The 26,058-nt window shown below is 36.3% G+C and overlaps 1 protein-coding gene and 1 long non-coding RNA gene across 3 annotated transcripts; one reads left to right on the top strand and one right to left on the bottom strand.

The window, feature by feature from the left end:
- The first annotated feature begins 1,062 nt into the window (after positions 1 to 1,062).
- On the top strand, positions 1,063 to 20,838 carry LOC125263824 (guanine nucleotide-binding protein subunit alpha-11-like). Of its 2 annotated transcripts, none has more exons than XM_048183085.1 (8): positions 1,063 to 1,511; positions 2,251 to 2,406; positions 5,079 to 5,263; positions 8,346 to 8,500; positions 11,260 to 11,388; positions 12,481 to 12,610; positions 15,416 to 15,569; positions 20,443 to 20,838. In XM_048183085.1, exons 2-8 carry the CDS (start codon positions 2,256 to 2,258, stop codon positions 20,643 to 20,645), a joined length of 1,107 nt encoding a protein of 368 aa, XP_048039042.1. In that variant the 5' UTR covers positions 1,063 to 1,511; positions 2,251 to 2,255; the 3' UTR covers positions 20,646 to 20,838. The 2 variants fall into 2 exon arrangements, with proteins under 2 accessions (XP_048039042.1, XP_048039041.1); XM_048183084.1 differs by lacking the exon at positions 20,443 to 20,838 and adding an exon at positions 16,410 to 18,365 and having other exon boundaries at positions 1,070 to 1,511.
- LOC125263827 lies at positions 16,309 to 22,513 on the bottom strand. The gene is made up of 3 exons (XR_007183906.1): positions 22,458 to 22,513; positions 20,552 to 20,681; positions 16,309 to 16,440 (listed from the first exon to the last, which is right to left on the bottom strand). It is a non-coding gene; the product is annotated as an uncharacterized LOC125263827 (long non-coding RNA).
- Between the last annotated feature and the right edge of the window lie 3,545 nt (positions 22,514 to 26,058).

The raw sequence follows: 26,058 nt of genomic DNA on the forward strand, positions 1-26,058 counted from the left end.
AAACTGTGACATATTATACTCAAAAATTCTTCATACAGTGAACTACCAGTAAAGCTGATAAAAATTTGGAACTTTGACCCTTACCATGTTTTGCTTAAGGGTTATCTGACATAATTAAGATTATTTTTTCTGACACAGTTTAACTCTGAGATCTTGTCATATTTTATTACCATTTTTTAAAAATAAACTGTATTAATGAATGAAATGTTCAAGGTGTCTGAATAAATTTTGGTTTGACATACATGTATATATATATATATATATATATATATATATATATATATATATATATATATATATATATATACACACACACACACACATTGGGGACTATTCTTAGATCTCTGATGGCATATATATATATATATATATATATATATATATATATACACACACACACACACACACACATTGGGGACTATTCTTAGATCTCTGATGGCACCATGTGGTAACTGCCTGGAATAACATAGAAACAGGTGATATTTTCCAATATATTACAATTATTCTAGTTTGCTAGACAGCTTGATTCTCTGTTTCAAAATATACCAAAATCATTTTGACTTTCTCCAGGACTTTGACTTACTTACCTGGTTCCCATGGCGATATGTGGACTATAGGCAATCTCAATATCTCACAACACTGAGAAAAGCCTGATAAACCGGTTCTGCCTGCAAAGACAAAAGACTGACATCCACAGAGCCTGAGAGAGGAGTGTCAAATACCTGCACATCTATTCAAGAAATTAACACCACTTGTGACTTCTAAAACAGGTTTTGTACCATCTATAGGCCTATGTATAATCTATACTCATTTTCTTAGGTCAGTGTAGTAAGTAGGCCTACTGTATATTCTATTCAGTGTCAATATAAGTGGATAAGTATACAGCTTTTAGGTTTATAGTCACTTTATATAGCGTTCATTCCATTTATTAACGGATGGGTTTCAAAACTTCGGAAGCTGTCCATCAAGACGGCATTTCTGGGAGATATGATGCCTAAAAATGCTGACTGGTACACGCCTTTGGGGGCGTTCACATAGAGCGCGTTCTTGTCGGTCGGTACTATTTTCGGTCGCTATACGCATGCGCCAGATGGATGTTGCGTCGCGTCTCGAGCGTTTCGCGTCAAGATAAAAACTTTTGAAAACGCGCCTGTATTCTGTTCCGTTGCACTCCGTCTAGCAGCATTTAAACACAAGAACGCGTGCGCCACCTAAATGCCTCATACCGCAGTCTCAGTAAGCAGCTGACTACACAACCTATAGGTTTTGAGACAGCCCATATTCACTCAGTTCAAGAAGGACATTCCTGAATTGCAGGTAGACCTGTCTGAAGGCAGGGGGGAAATGATGTAACGTTTACAGTAAAATTAGGATTTTGGGGGGGAAAAACTTCTGAGAAAACTTCTACAGGAGAAAGAAATTGGTTCATATCCAGTTCGGCTCAGGGAGGAAAATGGATCGTGTTTCGTAAAGGCTTTACTGGCTCCGTACAGGTGTGTCGACGAATACAGGTGAGTGATTTGACGTCTTTATATTGCAGTCTCTATCCTTTTTTCTTGTCTTTATAAATATAATAAAAGGCACTGCGTACCTGTGATTATAAGTATTGGGTTTCGTCTTTTTCTTCTTAGGGGAAGTCCGAGATTGTGAAATGTGTTTTAAGTAGAGCTTTAAAACGATATCGGAATTAAACAATAGGTGGTTCTCACCAGAACAGTCCATTAATACATACGCAGACATTCGAATGGAATTTTATACATTTGAAGGTACACTAATGATGGAAGTTCGGCTAATGTCCGCGAATCGGTTCTTTCGAGCAGTTTTAAAAACGATTCAGTGATTCTTTTCTGTCACAACGCAAATACCTCTAGCATATTTCAAGCTCGTGTGTCTCAGTTTAGTCTGTTGCAGGCTCTTAAAAACAAAATATATTTGTACCTATAAATGCAATTTGACATAATTAATTTACATCTCTTAGTTAAAAATATTTCTGCGTACTTAATAAGATGTCAGTCGTTCACTAAAAAAACTATTGGACCGATACAGTCGCGAACGAATTGTTCAGACGGATTCGCGATCCGGTTCAATTGATTCTTTTCATAAGATGCGATTCAAAACAACATCGCTATTGTATAAGTTGTAAATTTCGTAATTCCTCCTTTTTTCCCTTCTTTTTTTTTAAGAACCTTTACATTAAAAGTAAAAGTGAACTCATATGTGGTCTTCAGAAAGTTTCATTCTGTCCTGTAGGAGAGATGGGGAGCTGCTGGAGATGGTGCTATACGACGTGCACCTGTTGCTTGTCTGAAGAGGAGAAAAACGCTATAGAAATACACAATGAAATCAAAAGAATCCTCGCAGACCAGAAGAAAAGAGAACGGAGAGAAATCAAAGTACTTTTATTAGGTGAGATCTTTTTCCCTATGCATATATCTTTTAAAGCTCAACTATGGACACTGAAGAAACCGTCCAAGGAGCTGAGATATTTGTAAATGTGGGAGTGGATCTGGAGTCATGTTAACTGTAAAGGGAGTAAACCATTATTTGGAAAATACATGTTTATGCATGTTCTTATTGTTCTAATTGAAATATGTATCACATTCCAAAGCTGACAAATAGATATATCACTTGTATAATAATTATACAAGAATGTGCATCTGTTGCTTGCCTGAAGAGGCAAAAAATCATACTTTTGTTTAAAAATAGACTTAGATGGGAAAAATTTAAAACATGCGGTAATATGTTTTTTTTATATAATATGAATATTTTTAACTGCATTACTGTTAGAGAAAATCAGAAAGCCAGAAAGCCAGATTATTGTTGTGACAAGTTAATTTAAAGGTGGGAATAAGTTTGTTGTAAAGAATATCACAGCTTTACAAGTCATTGTTGTTGAGCCATCTACCTGGAGGTAGTTGTCGATAACAAGTTATTATGACTAAACTCTTTATCAGCTTTTAAATTTGTCATGTGATGGCTTAAGGGACACATTCTTGAAGTTCTCAAGGACATCAGGACATGCCTGACATTTTTTTTCATGCTCACTGTTGTAGTAAAAATGTGCATTTTGCGATACTGCATCATTCGATTCCCTTTCTGTCACCGCTCACACTGATTTGATGATGGGATGTGTGATTGTTTGCCTGTCAAATATTTGCAGTGTGAGTCACCGATAACTAGTTAACGCTTCTCTGCTCAAATCACTTAAATGAAAACAGTAAGAGAGAAATAGTTGTAGACTTTACAGCAGAGAAAGTCCCCCGATGGTGGAGGACACCTTAGTTTGAAGGCATCCAAACATGTTCGGCCACATGCTTTCTGACACAGCATGTCTCTGTCTGTCAGTTGCGATTCAAACATCTCGCTTTGTTAACAGGACAGATAACATTCCTTTGTGCATGAGGAAAGCCTCATACGCTATCATCTGCACCTTGCATTCCTCTCGGTTCTCCATTTTTGTCATACCATGACCTGCTTTCAGAACTAGTGTTTGACATCCCTTTTCTGTTTCATGTAATATTTACTTTATTTTTTTATTTAACCTCACTTTATATTAGGTGTCTTTAAATACTATGTACTTGTGTCAAAAGAAGAAAAAAGAATTGTTAGGCACAATGTACTTATTTTGTTCATCTTGCATTGCAAAACACTTTTGCTACTATAGAGTGCAAGAGTCGGGTTCCGGAAGTAAAATCTCCATTAATTTTCTCTATAGGGAAATTGATTTTAAACAATAACTTATAAACATGTGAGCTACGAGGTTGTTAATTCGTGGTATTTTCTTCTGCTGAAGCTGCCAGCCTGCATTATTGCAGATTATATTTAAAATAATTGTTTAACAGCAGAAAAACTACATGATGCTGTACAGAAAAATGACACCAATCAGAGAGTCGGAAAAAACGAAACGCGCCAAAATAGCTCTTTAGCTCCGCCCACTCCCATGAAGCACTGTGAATCATGTAATCTCCTTTATGCTCTCAAAATACTGAAATATTTGTGTGTGTGTATTGTTGTCAAAACGATCCCATTCTCATGGATCCGTGAAAATGCTGGATTATGCTGCCAGGCCAGTAGATGGCGATGTCACTTTGTAAAGAAAACCATTAGTTGAAAACGGTGTCATGTAAACGGCCCCATAATCAACATTTGTAAATGATCAGTTTTATCGTTTTTAAATCAACTACCCTGTTCACAATGCTTCATGGGATTGGAGTTCTTTCCCTCACTAAAAACCACAGTACCTTTGTCTTGTTGTCCGATTTTCAAATACTTCAAATCAAAGTTTGTAGTGTTGTGATTCACCTTGTAACTGGTTGGGTTGGTTCATGGCTTATAATGCTTTAATGAAGACTTTTATGGGAAAAATGAATGGAAAAAATACTTCCGGAACCAGAGCTGTTGAAAAGGTGGGCAGCCACTGTTGCACCCTATAGAGTGATGCAGGTGTGACATCAGAATCTGGAAGATTCCTGCCAGATTTTCCTTTAGGGTTTTTCGATTTATGTGTAAAATAAAACCTGTAGTAAACATAATTTGACTATACTTTGACACGTTGTTCTATAATGTAAATTACACACATCTATAGCGAAAACACAAATTTTGAAGCAGTTATGTTCATTTTTGAAAACGTACGTTTTTAATAAGTAACTAGATAAGACAGTTTGGGGTGTGAGTGTGTGCAGTTTAGGTTGAAGAACAAAACATCAAAGTATAGTCAAATTACGTTTACCACAAACTTTATTTTACTCATAAACTGAAAAAACCCATTATAAAACCCCATAGGAAAATCTTGAAGGAACCAACGGTGAATTAGACTTCTGGGTTCTGACGTCAAACCTTCACCACTCTATTGAGGTGGGATAGGGGTTAGGTTAGGCACAAGTTTGGTGGTATGGGTAGGTTTAAGGGGTGGGTTAAAGGGCAAGGAGAGGGTTGACAGTGTAATTATAGATGTAATTACAGAATTAATTACAGATGTAATTACATATATATACATATATGTACACAAATAAGTGCATGTTTGAACATAGTAAAGGCATTTAATATGAAGCATGTCCTTTTATTCTTGTGGAATTCAGGCACTGGAGAAAGCGGGAAGACGACTTTTATTAAGCAGATGAGGATTATTCATGGCAAGGGCTTTTCGGAAGAAGACAGGCGTGGCTACACTAAAATGGTTTTCCAGAATATCTTCACAGCTATGAAGGCTCTGACAGTGGCGATGAACACCTTAAGGATTCCCTACGCTAACCCACAGAATGAGGTGACCTGCCAAAGAAAAGCTCTGATTTTATTTGGTTTTGAATGAGACTGTCCTCAAAACAAACAAAAAACGAACCTATAGTTCGTTTTTCAAGCACCTTATTATGACCTATATTTACGTTTTAAAGTCATGCGCCCTCTAGCTGGCATAAAAATAATGACAGTGTCATTACATTACTGTCGTCATGAAATGACGCATGACTGTCGTTACCAATCAAAATGCGTGTTCATTTAAATGCAATGTGTGGACTTTTTACACCATATGTCCTATTTCCATTTAGCAAAACTAATTTTTTTTATTAACGATTACACCCACCCCACCCCTAAACCTACCCTTATTGATTTATATTGCATATACACTTTATGAGCACATGAGTTCCCTGGGATCGAACCCACGATTGCATGATCACATGATTGCGTATTGTTATTGTAACCATAGACAGTAAAAGAAATGGACACAGCGACCCCATTGGAACTCAATTGAGACAAGTGAAGCCCATTTTTAGCGATTTTTAGCACTTCCGTTTCTGACGCGCAGACTCAAACTAAGCTTGATGACGTCAGCAACCTGTCTGACAGATGTAAATCTTCTAGTAGCTGTGCGTGCAAACTGCCATTGTTAATCTTGCAGAGACGGCGAGCTTGAGCGGGGAGTTCTTTGGCGTGAGTGAGCAGGAGTAATTATTCTGATTAATTATTTTGTATAGTATTTTAAAATGTAACGCCAGTACGCCATATTAAGTTAATGCATACTATTGCCTGCGAGCTTCTCCTCCTGTCTGTACGGTATTTTCTCTACTGTGCGACAGAGAGTCGAGTGGTTATGACGCAATCGTTAGCCTATTTTTACAAAAACTGTTTCTACGGGGCCATAATGTAACATAGAAGGTAATGGAGCCCTTTATACATTGTCGTGTATCTTTAGAAATAAATAATGGACAAATTGAGTCTTTAAACGCCTCAGATGTAAAGTTATTTGCTGTCAAAGTGACGCCAAAATGAATGGGAGTCAATGGGATGGCTAACGCAATTGAAGTTCTGCTACAAGATGGCGGCACGCGGCCGACTTCAACTTCCGGTCGACTTCCTTGGGCACTGATTGTAACACGGTTCATAGATGTGGGAAGAAGGAGGCGGGAACCGGCGAACATTCAACGTAACTTTAATTCAAAATAAACAAAGAACAAAACGAAAGTAATGCCGGCAGACCCTCGCAGACGTCTGCCGGCCACACAAACATAATAAAACGTAAAATAAAGTCCAGGCCTGGTCCTCTCTCGTCCTCCACGGTCGTCGCTCCTCCTTTTATGCTCCCGGAGCTCCTCCGTGAGAGACTCAAGGCCGGTGCGCCTCCCAGGTGTAGCTCGTTAACTCTCGCGCCACCGGCCTCGCGCCGTTCCCTCACGGCTCTCGCCCGCCCTGGTCGCCACATACCCCCATCGCCCCTCGCAGGCCGGGGGTACCTCCGAGACTGCGCTCTACTCCCCCCCGGGGCCTGTCTCGGCGGCCGCAGCACCTGGGGGTAAGGACAGACGAGACGAGAGAAAGGAGACGGAAGCAAGGGGAGCGACAGGACGAGAGAGGGGAGAGAGGAAAAAGAGAAAAAAAAAAATTCTTGGTCCGGTTCCCCGACACACTGCCGCTCGGTCCTCAGCCTGCCAAGAGGCTCTTTCTCGCGGTGCCATGCGGTGGCACTGGACGCTCGGTGGACGGCCCGATCCTCGACCGCCTCCTGGCGGCCGGCGATGGCTCCTCCGGCTGAGGGCAGCCGGCAGCGAGTCCCCCGTCCCCTGCTCCTCCCCTTCATGGCGGACGGCAGCAGGCTCCGGCCCACGGCGGACGGCGGCGACTCCTCCGCTCCCTCCAGGTCCAGGACGGCAGCCACCCCACCTCGTCCCAGGAGCACGGCATCCGGGTCTCCGTCCCACCTTTCACAAGGCTCCACACACACTCCCGCGCTGCCCGAACTCCGCAGCACCGCGATCCCCCTCAGCAGCGAGGGCTCTTCAGCGGTGCGCCTCCCAGGTGTAGCTCGTTAACTCTCGCGCCACCGGCCTCGCGCCGTTCCCTCACGGCTCTCGCCCGCCCTGGTCACCACAGTTATATATTGCAATTCTCTGCCAATTGAGCTACGCAAAACCCAAAATATGATGCAGATAAAAGGGAACAATGCATTAAAATGAAAGTGTCCTGTTGTCGATAGGGGTGCAACTTTAGTAAATGCTCAAATGGGTCATATTTCAGGGAAGTGACAAACGACCTATATAGGCGTATTGGTTGGAGAACATGTTGTTTTGAACCCCTCCCAGTTTTAAAGTTGAAATCAAGTGCACAATATTCCTTGAAACGCCCACTGATGGCACAATTTGCACAAGCCGTTACTACCTGTTACACACAGCAGTTTGAGATTATTAGTGTTTCTATGAGTGGGGTCATTCATTGAATCAAAATTACAGTATTTTTTGTTGTTTATCAAACTATACAGCATTTTGAAGATTCACTTTTTTAATATTTTATATACAATATATTTTAATATACTGTAAAATACTTTTTGACTTGTTAAAAATGTATAATAATTACTGTAAAATTATTATAAAGTATTGGTTTATAATTTAAATTAATATAAATATTTAAATTCTGTACATTTAAATATACAATGCATCTTTTTTTATAAAATATTTATAAATATTAAAAGGAATAATCATAATATAAATACAATAAATATATATGATACTTTTTATATTCATGTATTTTGAAAAACGAATAATTGGTACACTTTTTATATTTATAAATGGTATACTTATAAATATGTGTATTATGTACATTACATTATGTACATTCAAATATAAATAATCAATTATATTAAAAAAATTAAATAAAAAATGAAGAATTATATTTATAAATATAAAAATGTATAAGCATTATATACTTTTTAATATTTATATATATTATAACTGAAAATCATGAAAATTGTTAAAATAGAATAACAGTGGCAGTTCACCTTTCAGACAGATTACAATTAACAACCACACTATGTTCTTATAAACAAGCCTCAATTGTTCCTCAATTGTTTATATCCTTAGGTATATGGGCAACAGTTTCAGGAAGTAGAAATACGTCAGATAACACATTTGGACAGAATGTATGTGGAGGGTATCCGTCGACTTTGGGCTGATGCAGGTATCAAGGCCTGTTACGGTCGTCGTAGAGAGTACCAGCTTCTGGACTCTACAGAATAGTAAGTATATCTTTTGATTTTGAAATAATGACTGCACATTAGCATATATATTACATGAAAAAAATACTAAATAAATAATATGGCCATGAAATATTTATTTGAGAGCCAGCTGTAACATGTATGCTCTGTTTTGTTTAGTTTCTGTGTCCCTGTTTTCCTTAGTTCTTTGTTAGTTTCCCTGGTACTTAATTAGTTAACTCCTGTTTTGTTTTAGCCAATCATCCTCCGTGTATTTATGCTGCGTTCACGCCATGTCGTAATTACCATAGGCTCAAGATGACAACATGTGACAGTATATTCGGAGCTGTTCACGTCCTCTTGGAATTATGCGTTTTCCATAGCATCACTATCAAAGCCTAAACTAATCTGCAGCTGTCACGTGGTACAAGTGGGAGCTCTCAGAAAAGTCCCATCTTACGAGCTGTAATTACGAGTTCTATGAGAGCGTGAATGCTTTTTATAAGCTGAAACCTCAAAATTACGGTAATTTCAACATGCCGTGAACGCACATTTACGCCCCTGAGTTTCCTGTGTTGGCTACATTCACACTGTCAGTTCAAATCCGATTATTTGTGTAAACAATTGGAATATGATCTAAAAGTATTGACGTCCACATTGTGTATCGTAAATTTTCAGATCAGATTTGTGCATCCATGCCACTCTTTCGTTTTCCGGAATATCTGCATTGGTTTCTATGGCAATGATGTTACGTTGGTAGGCATACGTCAAAAGCAACAACAACCACAACATGGAGAGGTTTGCAATACAGATGTTGTCTTATTTACAACATGACATTGTGTAGCCGCCGAGCTTGACTACTGCATTATGATGAGGCAACGGCAGAAACATAGGAAAACATTCTGACGTTTACGTTTTATGTGGCGTGAGAAAATCACATAAACCATGAGAAATCTGATCAGAGCGGTCAGACTAAAACGGATTTCCAGAAATGCGATTTTCAAACCACATATAAAATCGGATTTGGACTGACAGTCTGAATGTAGCCTTAAAGCCCAAAGTATACTTCACATTTTTTACACGTACGCGAGGGTCAGTGTACTTGATGCGAATTTTGGCATTGTACGCGTGGGTCGCACATGCGCATTTACATTTTTTTTTTTTTTTTTTAGTGCAATCATTTGTTTATCCACAAGGTGGCAATTGTGCCTTCACAAGGTAGTCAAACAAAAACTGCATAAACAGAACAGACTGGAACACGTGCAAGCTACAGCGACAATGTAGGCCTAAATAGACGAGAGATTAGAAAGTACCCTCATTTGCACAACTCTAGCATGAAAGAATACAAAGATATTTACATGGGCTGTAACTCGTGGCGAGAGATTGCTCAAAACTGCACGTGTCGAACACCTGTGTACACGTATGAGTCAAATGAAGTATACTTTGCAAGGTTGTGCGTTCGACTGTGCATGTAAAAAACTAAGTATACCTTGGGCTTTGCGTGGTTGTGTATGTTTATTTTCTTGCGATCTCCTGTGTATTCCCTGTTGGATTTATTAAAGACTATTTTTGCTCCTTACTCCTTCTTCATGCGCTTTTTACAGCCAGTTCGTGGCTCCAGCAGATCATAACAGATTTGAGTATTCCAGAGAGCAGTGTAAAAAATCTAGACCTAATTATTAATATAAATAATTAAGATATTAATTATTGACATATTTCTTAAATGTTTTATAATAATCAATATTATACTAACCTTTATTCATATTCTATATGAATAAGTTATTTTGTGATATTACATTAATTAATTAAATAATAATTAATTAAATTTTATATACATTTAATATATTACAATTAAAATTTATATTAAAATATTAAATTAAATATGCATTGTTATTATTATTTATTAAAGTTTTACAAAATACATTTTTATCTAGATTTTTTAAATTAAAATTATATATTTACAATATTATTATCTAATATATAAACATATTAACTAATTTATTTCTAATATTTTATGATATTAATTAGCATTTATTAAATATTAAATGACCAATAATTACAGCTATAATTACATTAATATATTTCTCACATATATTCAAATTATTGTTACTGTATCAGAATTAACACATAATATTAATATGAATTTTAACAGTTTAATTTAATATTGTCTAATTAAAAAAAAAAAAAAAAATCACCTTAATTTCCAAATTATACTGAGCAAGGAATTTTTGTATATTCATGTATATAATGTTAAAAATCCCCTGAAATAGTTAGTGCAGATCCAAATGGCACCATTGGAGGGCAATACAGCTATATCTTTAGACAAGCATGTCTGTCCAAGCAAGTCAGTAATTCCATCTATTCTTATATTTACGATTGATGCTTTGTCTCTTATTTTAGTCATGTTTTCAGCATATTTTCAGTTCTCGGATTATCATAGTATTTTTTTTTTTTTTGTTAATGCTGTTAAAACACCTGAAGCCCTTTAAATTAAGGCAGCACTGCATATTGTTAAGCAAATTTCCTGTAAAGTATATCAGAGCGTTCTTGTTAATCGTTACCTAATCACTCCTTTACACAGTTCTGCATGTCCTTCTCATTCTCTTCTCCTGCTTCCCTGATCATGTTTTCAGTTGGTCAAACCCGGCCATGATAAGAAGCACAAACAAACCAGGACGTTTAATTAAACTGCCGTCTAAAGCACAAACACCAATAAAGCAAAAGGCAAACATCATGGCACTTTATCACACTCACACAGTTCTGAAATGTAACACTAAAGTATGTTGCATATTTTTTTTTAGCTATATGACAAATTTGGACCGTATCGCAGCCCCAGACTACATCCCCACAGCGCAGGACGTGCTGCGAGTCCGATTCCCCACCACAGGCATCAATGATTATGCCTTCAGCGTGGAGAAGATCACCCTCAGGTACCGCAAACATATTTCCTCCCGGTTTCACAGACAAGGCTTAAGCTTAATCCTAGGCTAAAATTCATGTTTGAGCTGTTTTACTGAATGCAACTTGCACTGGCATATCTTAAATATGTCAGTGCCGTTGTTTTGTCTCAAGATGCACACCACAGGCACATTTATAAAAGTTACTTAAATGTCCTAATTAAACTAAGGCCTAATCCTGGCTTAATCTAAGCCCTGTCTGTGAGACCGGCCATTCATATATTTAAAATATTTAAGTAAGATTTTTATTTTGAATTTTTTTATTTTTCAAATTATTTATCTATTTTAATTTGACCTTTTTATGATTTAAGTCACCATGAAATTAAAAATGACATTTTTTATGGAATATTGTGGTATTTATTAATATAAATGATTCATCTGATTTATCTACATCATTATTTTTTTATATTCATGGGCCCTCATAACTGTTCACTAAGGTGTTTACTGGTGTGAGGGCGGGAGAACCTGTCACTCACAAGAGATCGACCAATAGCAAACCACAACCATCCAATCAATTCCCCATGGACAAAATCAAGTCCCGCCCTACATTTTGTCTTGTTTGAGAAGTCATTACACAGTAGAGAAGAAAAAAAAAAAAAATCCGTTTCATGCCGACTTTAATTATTAGCCTTTCATTAACTTGCGAACCCCCTGCAGTTCTGTCACAAACCTCCAGGGGTTCACGAACCTCAGTTTGGGAAACCCTGGTGTAAGAAAAGTGGTGCTCAGTAATAAAATTCACTTTCTGCCTGGCAACCACCTAGACAAAAAACACCTTAGCAATAGCTAACAATTTGACAGCCTCAGTGAACATTCGAGCCTTGTTGCAGCAAGTATTGCACTTTTTCAGAAAATGTAAAAAATATTAGATTTTTCTTACAAAGAAATATTCTGTGAGTTGATTACCTGATGCAATCCAGTATATTTTGCAGTAGACATGTTTGATATATGACAGCAAGGAAGTAGGAACAAATCAATAGGGGCTGACAGTTAGTGTTGAATGTTTTTGGTTTAGACAGAAAGTTTCAAGAATAAACAATCTTACCACTTTTTTTTTCTCCGAAGGATTGTAGATGTTGGTGGTCAGAAGTCAGAAAGGCGGAAGTGGATCCATTGCTTTGAGAATGTGACATCGCTCATATTTTTAGCCTCCCTCAGTGAGTACGACCAGGTGCTGGAGGAGAATAACATGGAGGTGAGCCTCTCCCGCCCCCCAATCTGTCTGTATCTCTCTCCTTCCTTCTCATCCTGATCAATGGCTTTGATTAGTATATCTAGGGTCAGTTTCTCCCGAGTCCTGAGTCATATTTCACTGTAAATTTAAAGAAACAAATAAATTTACTTAACTTATTTTTCCATTGTGACACTGTGGCATGTAATTCAGTACTGTTAACTAAAACTACAGTATACAAACTAAAATACTGTTTGTTAGTTGAAATAAAGCTGAAATCAAATAAAATACAAACATTAGATGAAAAACTTAAACTTAAAAACCTAAACAAAAATTAGTACATCAAAGAACTAAAATTACTAAAACTGATATAAAATAAAGCTAAATATATAAAAACTAATAGAAATGACAAAAGCACAAAAAAAATTACTAAACTTAAAATAAATTTAAAACTGAAAAAAAATATATCATTTAAAATATTAAAAAACAATATAATAGTATATAAATACTATAGTACGTATTAACATTACTTTAGCATTATGAGTAATACTAAAATAACACTTGTTCAGTTATGAAAATCATCTAGTCTAGACACATGATTTTTTTCCCATGATAAATTAAAATTCAGTACAATAAATAGTAGCATAATGGAGATACTTAGTTTAATTTAAAACTGAAGGGATTTATTTTTGCATTACATTAATGTAATAATTGTATTAAATTAGATTATCATTATTTAAAGGTCCCGTTTTTCGTGTTTTTTTGAAGCTTTGATTGTGTTTATAGTGTGCAATATAACATGTGTTCATGTTTCGCGTGTAAAAAAACACAGTATTTTTCACATAATTTACTTATCTGTATACCGCTGTTTCCACTGTCATAAAAACGGGCTGATGACTTCCTTGTTCTATGAAGTCCCTCCTTCAGAAATACGTAACGAGTTCTGATTGTGCCAGCGGTTCCTGTGTTGTGATTCGACAGCTCTGAGCGCACCGTGCCCGGAAAAGTCACGCCTCTTACCATAACGTGGAGATGCACGCGCTCAGTGTTATTGTAAACATGTCTTTAATTTTACCCTATCAATTTGAGCCGGAATCAGACCCGGTGATTGGACTGTGGGATGAAAATAACAGCGTTTCGACAACATGGCGACAAACACACTCTACAAACGCAACTCTTGTGTATTCCTGTGGGCGGAGGTTAGTTAAAAAACTGTTTTAGTGACGTCATTAAAGAAGGAAGTAGAGGGATGTAGTCCAAACTGGCCGTTCGATGTAGGCGACTTCTGTTAAATAAAATATCTCGCTTGGCATTGAACTTTGAGCTTTAAATTTTTACAGATTTTATTTATACTCTAACAACAACATTACACACTAACTAAAGTTTGAAACATGGGATCACGAAGAACGGGACCTTTAAATAAAAATAAAATCATCATAAATTAAAGTGACCATGGAAATGGGCAATTTCTTAAAAGTCCCGTTCTTCGTAGAGATATTTTATTTAACAGAAGTCGCCTACATCGAACGGCCAGTTTGGACTACATCCCTCTACTTCCTTCTTTAATGACGTCACTAAAACAGTTTTTTGACTAACCTCCGCCCACAGGAATACACAAGAGTTGCGTTTGTAGAGTGTGTTTATCGCCATGTCGTCGAAACGCTGTTATTTTCATCCCGCAGTCCAATCACCGGGTCTGATTCCAGCTCAAATTGATAGGGTAAAATTAAAGACATGTTTACAATAACACTGAGCGCGTGTATCTCCACGTTATGGTAAGAGGCGTGACCTTTCCGGGCAAGATGCGCTAAACTGCTGTCGAATCACAACACAGGAACCGCTGGCACAATCAGAACTCGTTACGTATTTCTGAAGGAGGGACTTCATAGAACAAGGAAGTCATCAGCCCGTTTTTATGACAGTGGAAACAGCGGTATACAGATAAGTAAATTATGTGAAAAATACTGTGTTTTTTACACGCGAAACATGAACACATGTTATATTGCACACTATAAACACAATCAAAGCTTCAAAAAAACATGAAAAACGGAACCTTTAAGAAAAGATAATCGCATCTTCCATTTCATGACAACTTTAAATTCAGTATAAGAAATACCAAGATTTTACAAATACAATTTAAATAATATTTTCTTTGTATAATAGTAATGAGAATGAGATTTTTTTCATATTAAAATAGGCTACTGACACGTTTTATTTGTCATGAAAATAATACCACAATGCAAAACATTTCAGTGGTTCAAAAAAACATTTATTGATAAGAATTAAATGTACATAGTCTTCGCGGACTGGATCTGCTACACTGCTGCTGTTTGAGTGAAGGCTACTGCCGAAACATGCACGTGAATACAATGATGCAATGCACTCTGCTTCAAGGAAAGTAGGGAGAATCCCCTAGCAGATCTAGGCAGGTGGTGCTGGGGAGGGCGGAGGGCTAGGAAAATTCCTATGGCGCGCTGCACTGAGTTGAGCCAGTTAGGGACGGAAATAAGTAGGTTACGACAAACAGAACAAACAGATCGATTGGCCAAAGCAGTCAGCTTTAAGATAACCAATCAGCTGCTTGGAAGAGTATCATGACTGAACTATGTATTTAGGCAAACACATTTTTTGTTTACACTGAGGTGAAACATGACCTGGCCATTTCTTGACAGATCCACTTTCTATCATTTGACGTTTACACATGCCCTGAAATGCTCCGTCCTGTTCTCTTCACATGCAGCACTGATAAATTGCGTAATCTCTCTAGCACCTAGAGTCTATATCATTTGATTAACTTTTACTTTGAATGCTTCCTCTCTCCGGCTCCAGAACCGCATGAAAGAAAGCTTGTCACTCTTCTACACCACCATCCACTCGCCGTGGTTCGCCAGCGCTTCCATCATCCTCTTCCTAAACAAGATGGACATCCTGGAGGAAAAGATCAAGACGTCAGACTTAAAAAGTTATTTCTCAGGCTTTGGAGGTATGGAAAGAAGTGTTTGCACACTAACAACTGCCCTTTAGGATGGGAGTATGTAGGAAACAGAATTGATAGAGCCGTTGGAACAGGGTTTTTTTTTCCACAGAAGATGGTTTAGGATGGATATAGTTCCTTAACACTGATATGGAGCACTATTTGTGCAAATGGCCCCAGTTTGATCGCTTTAGATCTCTCGACCTCTACCCCGTTACCAACGGCAACCAAAAAATAGACAATTTTGTGCATTTGTGCAACAGAATCCCTGAAAGGGGTAATTCCATCTTTGAGATTTAAAGATAGACAGCCTAGTTGTTATGGTTAAATTCATAAAGACAGTATGCCTCACTTCATTATATATATATATATATATATATATATATATATATATATATACACACACATACAGTATATATGCAGTGCATACATACTGTAATTTATATATATTATATTAAAAATATTTATGTTATATAAATAATAATACATCAAATAATTTCAGTTATATCTGATCAGATAAACGTTGAAATAATCAAATTATTTTTGATCAAAGAAAGTCATACAGGGTCAGTATAAGATGACAAGCATTTTCATTTTTGAGTGAACTGTCCCTTTAATACAAACGAACTTTGAGCTCTTTTGACTCTAAAAGGGTTAAATATTAATTCTCAAGCAGAAGCTCTTAACAATAGTGATTTTAAAAATGTTTGCTTAGTCAGATTGTCTCTCTTTGCTTACCTCATTGTTCCCGCCTCTTTAATTTGCATGTGCTCCTCCCAGTTCAATCACTCTTAACTTCTAAGCTTGTACTAACCCCTCCCCTCCTCTGTGGTTTGGTGCCACCCTCAGGCAAACAGCGGGATGCGCAAGATGCCAAGACCTACATCAGAGAGATGTATAAACAGAAGGCTGTGAATACTGAGTCAAAGGAGTGCAAAAACATCTACCCTCACTTCACCTGTGCAACGGACACCAATAACATCCGGATGGTTTTTAGTGACGTAAAAGACACTGTCCTGATCAAGTCTCTGCAGGAATACGGAGTGCTCTGAGCAGCCCATGAAGCAGCAGTTTTAGCCAGTCTAATAAAATTAATTTGGAGGGATGCACAAATGATGACTTGAATTATTTTTCCTTGTGCACCCTCTATGCTTTTCTTTGTCTTTTCTTAGTCTTTGCTTCATCTATTCTTATATACCAACTTCTGTTTTGTCATTTTTGGGGGAAAAGAAACTTCTGTAGATTCTTGACACCGTCTACTCACCTGCTTAAAGTGACATCACTCTGAAAGTATGAGGAAGTTGTCATATACATGTATACAGCTGAAAGATTTTCAGCAAGTTCTGGTTTCGAGGGGGAGGCGAGAAGAATACAACACTGTAGCTGCCGGTGAGACTGACCTGAGACATACAAAGATCTGATATTTGACTTTACTGATTACTTAAATAGAGCAAGAGGGTGGAGAGTCACTGCACTGCTTTCTTTTCAAAAAGGACCTAAAAGAAAATAATATTTCCTTTATGTAACTTGAGCTACTATTTTTATCACACAAGCAAAAACCAAATGTAAGTTGGGGCCTTAAAGTGGAAATGTTTCTATTTTGCTTATTTTTGTAATCTAAAACAGCATTTTCATTACAAATTATATTATGTTAGAGCAATATAATCTCTCAAAATGGAGCTTATATTGTTACTGTCCTGTAATACACGTTTAAGTTGTTATAAAATGTGTGAATTGTTTTTTATATACAGTATGATAGGTTACACTTTATTTTAAGGTGTCGTTGTTACAGTGTAATTATATATTTAAGTACTGAGTAATAATAATTGAACTTATACGGTTTGGTTTAGGATTAATTGCATGAAAATCTGCATAATCTATTGTTATTACTACGTAAGTACATGTAACAAGGACTCTAAAATAAAGTTTTACTGTATGATGTATATAAAAGTTGAAAGTTCTGATGGTCTATTTGTTGTGTATAGTATAAGTATAAAACTGCACTGGAAAATATATTCATTTAGTATTAATACATACAAAATGCTTAAATTGTCATTTAAGCATTTAAATGAATCCAATCAGTCCATCTGCTGTCATTAAAATTAGAAATCATTTCTAATATTAGTGTGTTGACTGAGAATCAATCGGGAAAGATTTTGTTTTACAATAATAAGTTTATAATTAATGAGAAATAAAAGAAAAATTATCATTATGTCCTGAATTATTATAACATAAACTGGAAATTTTACTTAAGGCTAATATTTATGTTTATAATCATCACCAGCATCAAACTAGATATGAGGCATTTTCCATGAATAGAGTACAAAATTACAAATACAGGTAAAAACTACATTTTACATATTTATTTTCTATTCATTTTATACACTGTTAAACCTTGCTGTAAAAAATGGCCAAATTCTGACAGTACCAACCCATTTTCCATTAAAACAGTAATAGACTGTAGTAAACAATGCATTCTGGGTAATATTTGTCATTTTTGAGAAAGTTCACTAATATAGTACACTTGACAGAGTGAATGTAAAGAAGTGAGTGAATTCAGACACTGATGAACACCTGATAAGCAGAATCACTGAAGGACAGAGAAACAAGACCAGAAAAAAAGAAAAGAGATGAGCAGAAACATGAGAACTACAACTGACTTCAGCCACACTGAGTGTGAAACCAGTTCACAAACCAGTTTGACATTATTTCTTTCATACATGTACAGAAGTTCTTGTTGAGAATGAACAGATTTGGATGTTGATGTTTTATTGAAAATAAAAATTTATTGAAGTTTGCAGTCACCATCGTGGTGACCAGTGTCTGCTTTAGTTGGGCTCTTGACTCTTTAACATTAGCTTTCTCTGGCTGCTGTAACTGAGTGTTTATAAAACACATTTGGGTTGCACTTTATTTTACAGTACGTGCACTTACATGTAGTTACAGTGTATTTGCCTAAGAAAGTACTGGGTAATATAAGGTAACTACATTGGTTAAGGTAAGGTTTAGGGGTAGGTTCAGGGTTAGTACCTAGTTATTACCCAGTTATTGCAATTACTATAATAAGTACATAGTATGTACATGGGGAACAGGACTGTAAAATAAAGTGCTACCCACATTTGTTTTGGCAGGAAAAAGACAACATGAAGTTGATCACTTTTTTTGGCTGTTGTGATGATGCTGTAATCATCTTGGACTTGTCTAATTCATTGATCTCTTTTTTGATTGAATGGGTATTTTATATTTATTGATTATACTTTGTGATTCAACAGCGTAAGAACCAGCAACATTTCAGTAATCAGTTATTTGGAAGAATATTGAAGTCCTATATTGCATAAAATATTTCGAGCTCCTGCTTACCTTGGACAGCAGAGACATCAACAATCAGAATATGAATCTCAACAATGGTGACATTCAAAAGTTTAATGTCGCAATTCATGCTGGGTGCCAGCATAGTACAAAACTCCCAGCATGCACTGCAGAATAAATTATGCAGCTGAATGTTTTTTTATTATTGCCCACATTGTTGAGATTGATGTCTTGATTTTTGATATCTGTGTGTCACAGTATGAGTTCAGTGAATCAAGAGACCATGTGATTTATGTGACACTCAATGATTTTTTTTCTCCACATTTGTTTCTGCCATAACAAATATGACTTGCAAAAATAGTTTAAGCAGCCAGAGAAAAAAAAAAAAAAAAAACTGATGTTAAAAAAGTCAAGGGTCAAGAGCTCAACTAAAGCAAACACTATTCTCCTCAATGGTAACAACAAACCAAACAGTTTCGATAAAACATCAACATCTAAACTTTTGTTAATTCTCAATAAGATCTTCTGTAGAAATAAAGTTAAACAGGTCAGTAATGAGTTTAATAATGTGTAATGGCTGGAAGACAGTTGTAGTTCTTGTGTTTCTGCTCCTATTTTTTCTGTTCTTGTTCCTCTTTTCAGTGATTCTGCTTGTTAACAGCAAGTGTTCATCACTAATGCTAAGGTCTAACAGTGTATGTAACTTGTGAGTTTTGCTACAGTGTTACCAAAATTTGCCCAAAATGTACTAAAATACCCTATTTCCAATAAATTATATTTAAATTGTGTCTAAAAACTATTTGAGTACAATGTGTTGGTGCGGCTTGTGTTATTTCCTACCAATAAACATGAAATAAACATTAAATTTTAAAAACTAAAAAAAAAAAGAATGGGTAACAGGGTTGCAAATTAAGCCTAAATGAAGCTGTTACTCAGTAACTACATTTTTGGGACTACATTTTAGGTACTGAACAACATTTTTTTTTTTTTTTTTTTTTACAATAACTTGGGTAACAGGGTTGAAGTTTTTGACCTTGAATGTAGTTAAAACTACAATTTGTATAAAAATTGAGAAAATTAAATGAGATTATTCACTTATCTTCTCGGTAGGCCATAAAAAATACTTAGATATGTTATATAAAAATAGGGCTAAACTTTATTTTAAGATGTTTATGTTACAGTGTAATTATACATTTAAGTTCTGAGTAATAATAATTAACTACATGTAGCCTACTTACTCTAGTTAGTTGCATGTAATTATGCACAATTTATAGTAATTACTATAGTAACTACATGTAATGTGTAACAAGGACACTGTAAAATAAAGTGTTACCAAAAGTAGTTTGGCATTTCTAATTGTTTTAAAAAAATTCCTCTAATGTAAAAACAAAAAACAAAGTGTACCATATACATGGAAACTGCCTTTAATATCAATAAACTAGTTTTCCATGGTGAAATTCGAAGTTCTTTTTTCTTTCTTTTTTTCACAAATTAAAATTTTGGTTGAATTTTATTTCCCTTTTCCTTGTCTTTTATCTCAATGTTCTCCAACTCCACCCTATTATGATCCCAGGCCAAAAGCGAAACAAGGATGAAGCGATGGACTACATCAGTGATCTGTACCTTAAAGAAGCTTCAAACCGTGAAAATGGAGTACGGAAGCAAATTTACAAACACTTTACCTGTGCAACGGACACCGACAACATCCGCAAGGTCTTCTATGATGTCAAGAAAACAGTTCTCATCAAGGAACTGCAGTCTTACGGTATGCTTTAAGATGCTGAGGGGCTTCGTCTAGCACCCCAATCTGAACTGCTTCCAGGAAAGACAAATAAATTGAGAAGGTCACTCAATATGTTATAACAGAATTGAACGGATATCCCTATGAATGTAAATACAGCTAATTTGAACTTTTCTGACTGATTCATTGGAGTAAATGTTGTGTTTTGTTGGACAAGATGTTATTAAATGCTTCTCATGTTTGGAAAGATGTTTGACGAGTGTTGCTTTTTCAAATGCACATTATAAGTGACTCAAACTCGCAGTACTTTCAGATGGATTAGCATTGGGTGCCATACTTCACACACATTACTAGCATGTTTAAACATGTTGCTAGTATTATTTAGTATGTTGCAGGCATGTGTTTAAAGCAGGGGTACTCAAGTTCAGAGGCCAAGAGGGCCGCATTTCAACCAAATGAAACGTGAAAGGCCACAAGTTATAACTTGGATCGTAAGACTTTTTAGGCCTACTTAAGACAATATTTGTAGTTTTACTGTTTATTTACTAAAAGTGCAGTTTATTATCTAGCTAAGTCTTAATAGTATGGTGTCCTTTTTAAAGTGTTACTTAACATGATAAATGGCATTTAAAAAAATTATTAATAGCTTGTCTTGCTGTATTCTTAATGTACAAATGCATAAAGAAAAACAAGAACTGGTGAAAAGAAATCCTTATTCATTCCTTATTCATCCTTATTTCATTTCTTTTCACAAGAAATTTAAGGTCTGGTTGTTGTTCACTGGCTGATGAGAGTTTGTCCGTAAGACGAAAACATTGCACTTTTTATAGTCTCTATTATAGTCTTTTTATACTCCATTGCACCTTTTTAACACTTTTTATAGCACCTATTTATACTCAGAGAATAAACGTTTTATTATTTATATTATTATTACCTTTTAATTTGGTAAGAATCCAAAAATCTTTTTTTTTTTTTTTTATGTTCAATCACAATCTCATGAATTATCTAACTATAACCAACGTTGTAAACATGATAAATAAGATATTCTCCGTGAGCTCAATGATGTGATGACAGATCTTTAATGGGAGCGCTGCTTGCTTTCTGTTTATAACACATTGACATTAAGAATAAAAGGTTTGTTTTTCATGATGCTCGGCAACTTACACACTGCAAAGTTTGAGGAATGTCAACTGCATTTCATCATGGAAAAATAAGGTTACTTTGTTTTTTACTTGCGCGCACAGTCTCGAGCCTTTGATGGCGTTCACGAACACAAGTGCTCGACACATGCGCACTAGAGAGATTCATGCTTGTCTAGTCTTTTTCGCTCAAATAGTTACAATAAAATGTCTTTGTACTTGTTTAAAATTAGAGTTGCTGGTATCTTTTAATCCCCTCAAACGAGCGCTCTTCAACACGGTCGGCTATTGTGTTTGTTGTTAGTCTTGTTCTGTTTTATCCGTTTCTTTTCAGACTGAAACAACAGCCCGTTTCAGTGCTGACACCTTGTGGACAAACTAAATTAGTGCAAAAACTATTCAATGCGCGCGTGCAAAGTGCCTTCAGTTTATATTGTTCTTTGCGGTTAGAAAAACTGTGCTGCGCGCGTACACTATACGCGTTCTCTGCTGATTACAGCGTCACGCGCACTGTACGCCTACCCTAGTGTACGTGTAAAAAAACGAAGTAATATTCACGCTAATTTTGGACGCAAATTATAATAAAAATACATTTATATGTAGCATGATGCGGGCCACAAATTTAATGCTGACGGGCCGCCTGTTGAGTACCCCTGGTTTAAAGGGTTAGTTAACCCAAAAATGAAAATTCTGTCATTTATTACTTACCCTCATGCCGTTCCACACCCGTAAGACCTTCGTTCATCTTTGGAACACAAATTAAGATATTTTAGTTGAAATCCGATGGCTCCGTGATTTAGTGATGGCCGATTTCAAAACACTGCTTCAGCATCGGAGCATAAATGAATCAGTGTGTCGAATCATGATTCAGATCGCGTGTCAAACTGCCAACAGCTGAAATCACGTGACTTTGGCGCTCCGAACAGCAGATTCGACACACTGATTCATCTGTGATCCGATGCTTCCTGAAGCAGTGTTTTGAAATCGGCCATCACTAAATAAGTCGTTATTTAGTTTTGTTGGCGCTCCAAAAATATTCTCGTCGTTTTATAATATTAATATTGAACCACTGTACTCACATGAACCGATTTAAATATGTTTTTAGTACCTTTATGGATCTTGAGAGAGGAAGTGTCCATTGCTCCATATGGAGGCCTCACGGAGCCATCGGATTTTAACTAATATCTTCATTTGTGTTCTGAAGATTAACGAAGGTCTTACGGGTGTGGAACGGCATGAGGGTAAGTAATAAATGACAGAATTTTTATTTTTGGGTAAACTAACCTTTTAACATGAATTAGCACATTGCTAACATGATTTATCATGTTTTTTAGCATGAATCGACTAAATGTTAACATGTTTTAAGATTGCTAACATGATTTAACATGTTGCTAAATGCCAGAATAGCATGACAAAGGAATCTGCCATTTTATAACATAATGTCCATCATTGTTATTTCCACTACAGAATGCTATTAAACACAAGTACATCATTTGAGATGTGCTCGAAATGGCGATGTTCATGACCTAGAATGACAAAATTCTCCTGTGATGTTTGTTAGTGGACAAATAGAGAGTAGTGCACTGAATCACAGTGAGATGCAAGTGAGAGTGGCAGTTTTCAAACACCTTAGAGGTCGGCATGTAATTGTGCTCTGCATCATGCTAAAATTATAAGCAATTAGAGGCTCTTCACTCACTTGGGTCACAAAGAGCCTGTACAAGTGTGATGAGTGGTCTCTATAACATTTAGGAACAAACCACCCTGTGCGCGCAAGCACTTTGACCCATTCATCAAATAAATAGGAAAAGAGCAGAAGGAGAAGACAGGAGAAATTTGGCATGATGTCATTTTTTCAGTTGCAGTAAAGGCCTAAATCCTACCCTGTTCTTACAGTTCTCTGTCTAAAACCCATAGAAAAGAGATTGTAAATTACTTAGAAAGCACTGGACCCCTGGTAGGTTCAGTAAATAGGTTATGGCACTGGAAGTTATTGTAGTGTGGAGGAGAGAGTGAAGCAAGCGGATTAGAGGAATATCCTCAAGCTTGAGTGGGTTATGATGGAGCTGAGCGGATCCTTCAGGAAACAGACCATACAGATACTTTTGGAATAAATACAGGTCTTTCGTGCTGTGTTTGTTATTTTACGAGATTTCAAAGACATTTGGTTTTGTTTCGTTACAAGATTTATATGATGGTCGGTTTTGTTCCTTTAGGCAGAGGTGGAAAGTCCAGGGGTCAGAAAGTAAAAGTCCTGCCATATTTTTATTCCACCCACTGAAGCAGTGTTAAAGTTAATGAGATAATTAAGAGATTAATTGAGTGATGATTGACCTTTATTGAAGACACCTGATGTTAACAAGCAGAATCACCAAAGGAGAAAATCACAATTTTTTTTTTTTTTTTTTTGTAAAGTGTGTTGTGAAAATGAAATGTGAATATATGTCTTCATGAAATTTTGTTCTGATACCAAATATTTTGACAATTAAATACACATACACTTCAGGTGATGCATGGATTAGTGTTTTATTATTATTATTGCTATTATTTATCTATTTATATATTTTATAGTTCCGCTTGGAGCGGTTCAGACTGCACAGGTTACAGACATACATTTAAAACATGGTGTGTATTGAAATCTTTCTGCAGATAGAAATATTTTGTAACAATATATAACTCTCATAAAAGAACTCTTTCTTTTTTGAAAGCAAAATTAATAATTTTATTCAGTAAGGATATGTTAAACTGATTACAAGTGATAGTAAAGGCTTATACTGTTCTTTTTAACCTTTTATTCATCAATGATTCCTAAGAAAAAGTATCACAGGTTCCAAAAAATATTAAGCAGCACAATTGTTTCCAACACTGATAATAAAACAGCATATTAGAATGATTTCTGAAGGATCATGTGACACTGAAGACTGAAATAATGGCTGATTAAAATTCAGCTTTACATCACAGAAACTAACTAACCTCCTGCATGGTATGTGATCTAGGGATCATTTTTGCCCCAGGGTTACACCCTTTATTCAGTACAGTTTATCGCGACTGTACTGGGGCGTTGGGTGGTATGTGGTGTGCTGTATGGACTATTTTACACCAGGGTGACAGCCTTTATACAGTACAGTTTATTGTGACTGTACTGGGGTGTTAGGACCGACAGGCCTCTCTAACACCACTTCCCGCAGCTACCCAGTCTACCAAGAGATCTCACATCTAGACCAAGCTCAACCCTGCTTAGCTTCAGTGGGTGTGCATGTGAAAGTTTCAGATTGACTGCTGCAGGGCTTCACAAGCAATTTTCCAACCATAGACCCTTTTACGAGAAATATAAATCTCAACAATGCAAGAAATAATGACTAAGAAATAAGTCAAATTAGGTTAAATGAACATGAGCTGTGGTATTGAAAACTTAAAAAAGTAAGTTCACTTTACTTTCGTAAAGTTATTCCAACTAAACTTTACAAGTTCAAATAACTAAATTTCTCAAGTTGAAACACTTAAAATTCTATGTAAATACAACTTAACTGAGTCAATGTAAAAAGATAACTGAAAAAGTTAAGTTAAAGAAACTTGTTTGGCCTACTTGTGGCTCAGATCTGGTAAACAGGAGCGGTCCGCCCAAGTGCCATCATTCCACGCCACATGTGACCCGCCTCTCGTGTGTCATTTGGAACTCATTTATAGAGTTATGTTCATTAAAAATATATGTTTTTAATGATTAAACACTTCAGTGCCCTCCAAAGGCACCATTTTAGGTAGCCTATATAAAGGGATGGATTGTGTGTGTGAGAGAGAGTGTGCTTGTCACTCCAATACTACAATGATATAAATAATTTAATGAATAATGCCTATTTTACTACTCTTTAAACCAATAAATAAAAATGTCTCTCTCTGAAGACCACACCATCCCCCTTGAATTTTTTTTACAATGCAACTTCGGGCTACAGCGATAGTATGATGCCCATAGGCATTTCCTGGAATGAAGTGTGTTATCTACTTCTGCAGCAGGGCATATTTGGAGTTTCTGCGTATGAGCGCCCTCTGGCTTTCAGATGGAGCAGCATTAACTCTACTGATCACAGAGCCGTACAGCTCTGACAAGCTGTGCATAAAATAATCGCAGCCATTGCCAAATCGTGTGCGGTTTAATTTCAGATCAATCGTGCAGCCCTATAGAAACATGCTAGCAATGTGTTAATTCATGCTAGGAACATGCCTGCAACATGCAAAATCATGCTAAACATGTTAGCAAACTTGCTAAAACATGCTAGCAGTGTGTTAGAACATGTTAACAAATTTTTATTGA

Source organism: Megalobrama amblycephala, linkage group LG2 (assembly GCF_018812025.1).
Source record: "Megalobrama amblycephala isolate DHTTF-2021 linkage group LG2, ASM1881202v1, whole genome shotgun sequence".
Lineage (NCBI taxonomy): Eukaryota > Metazoa > Chordata > Actinopteri > Cypriniformes > Xenocyprididae > Megalobrama > Megalobrama amblycephala.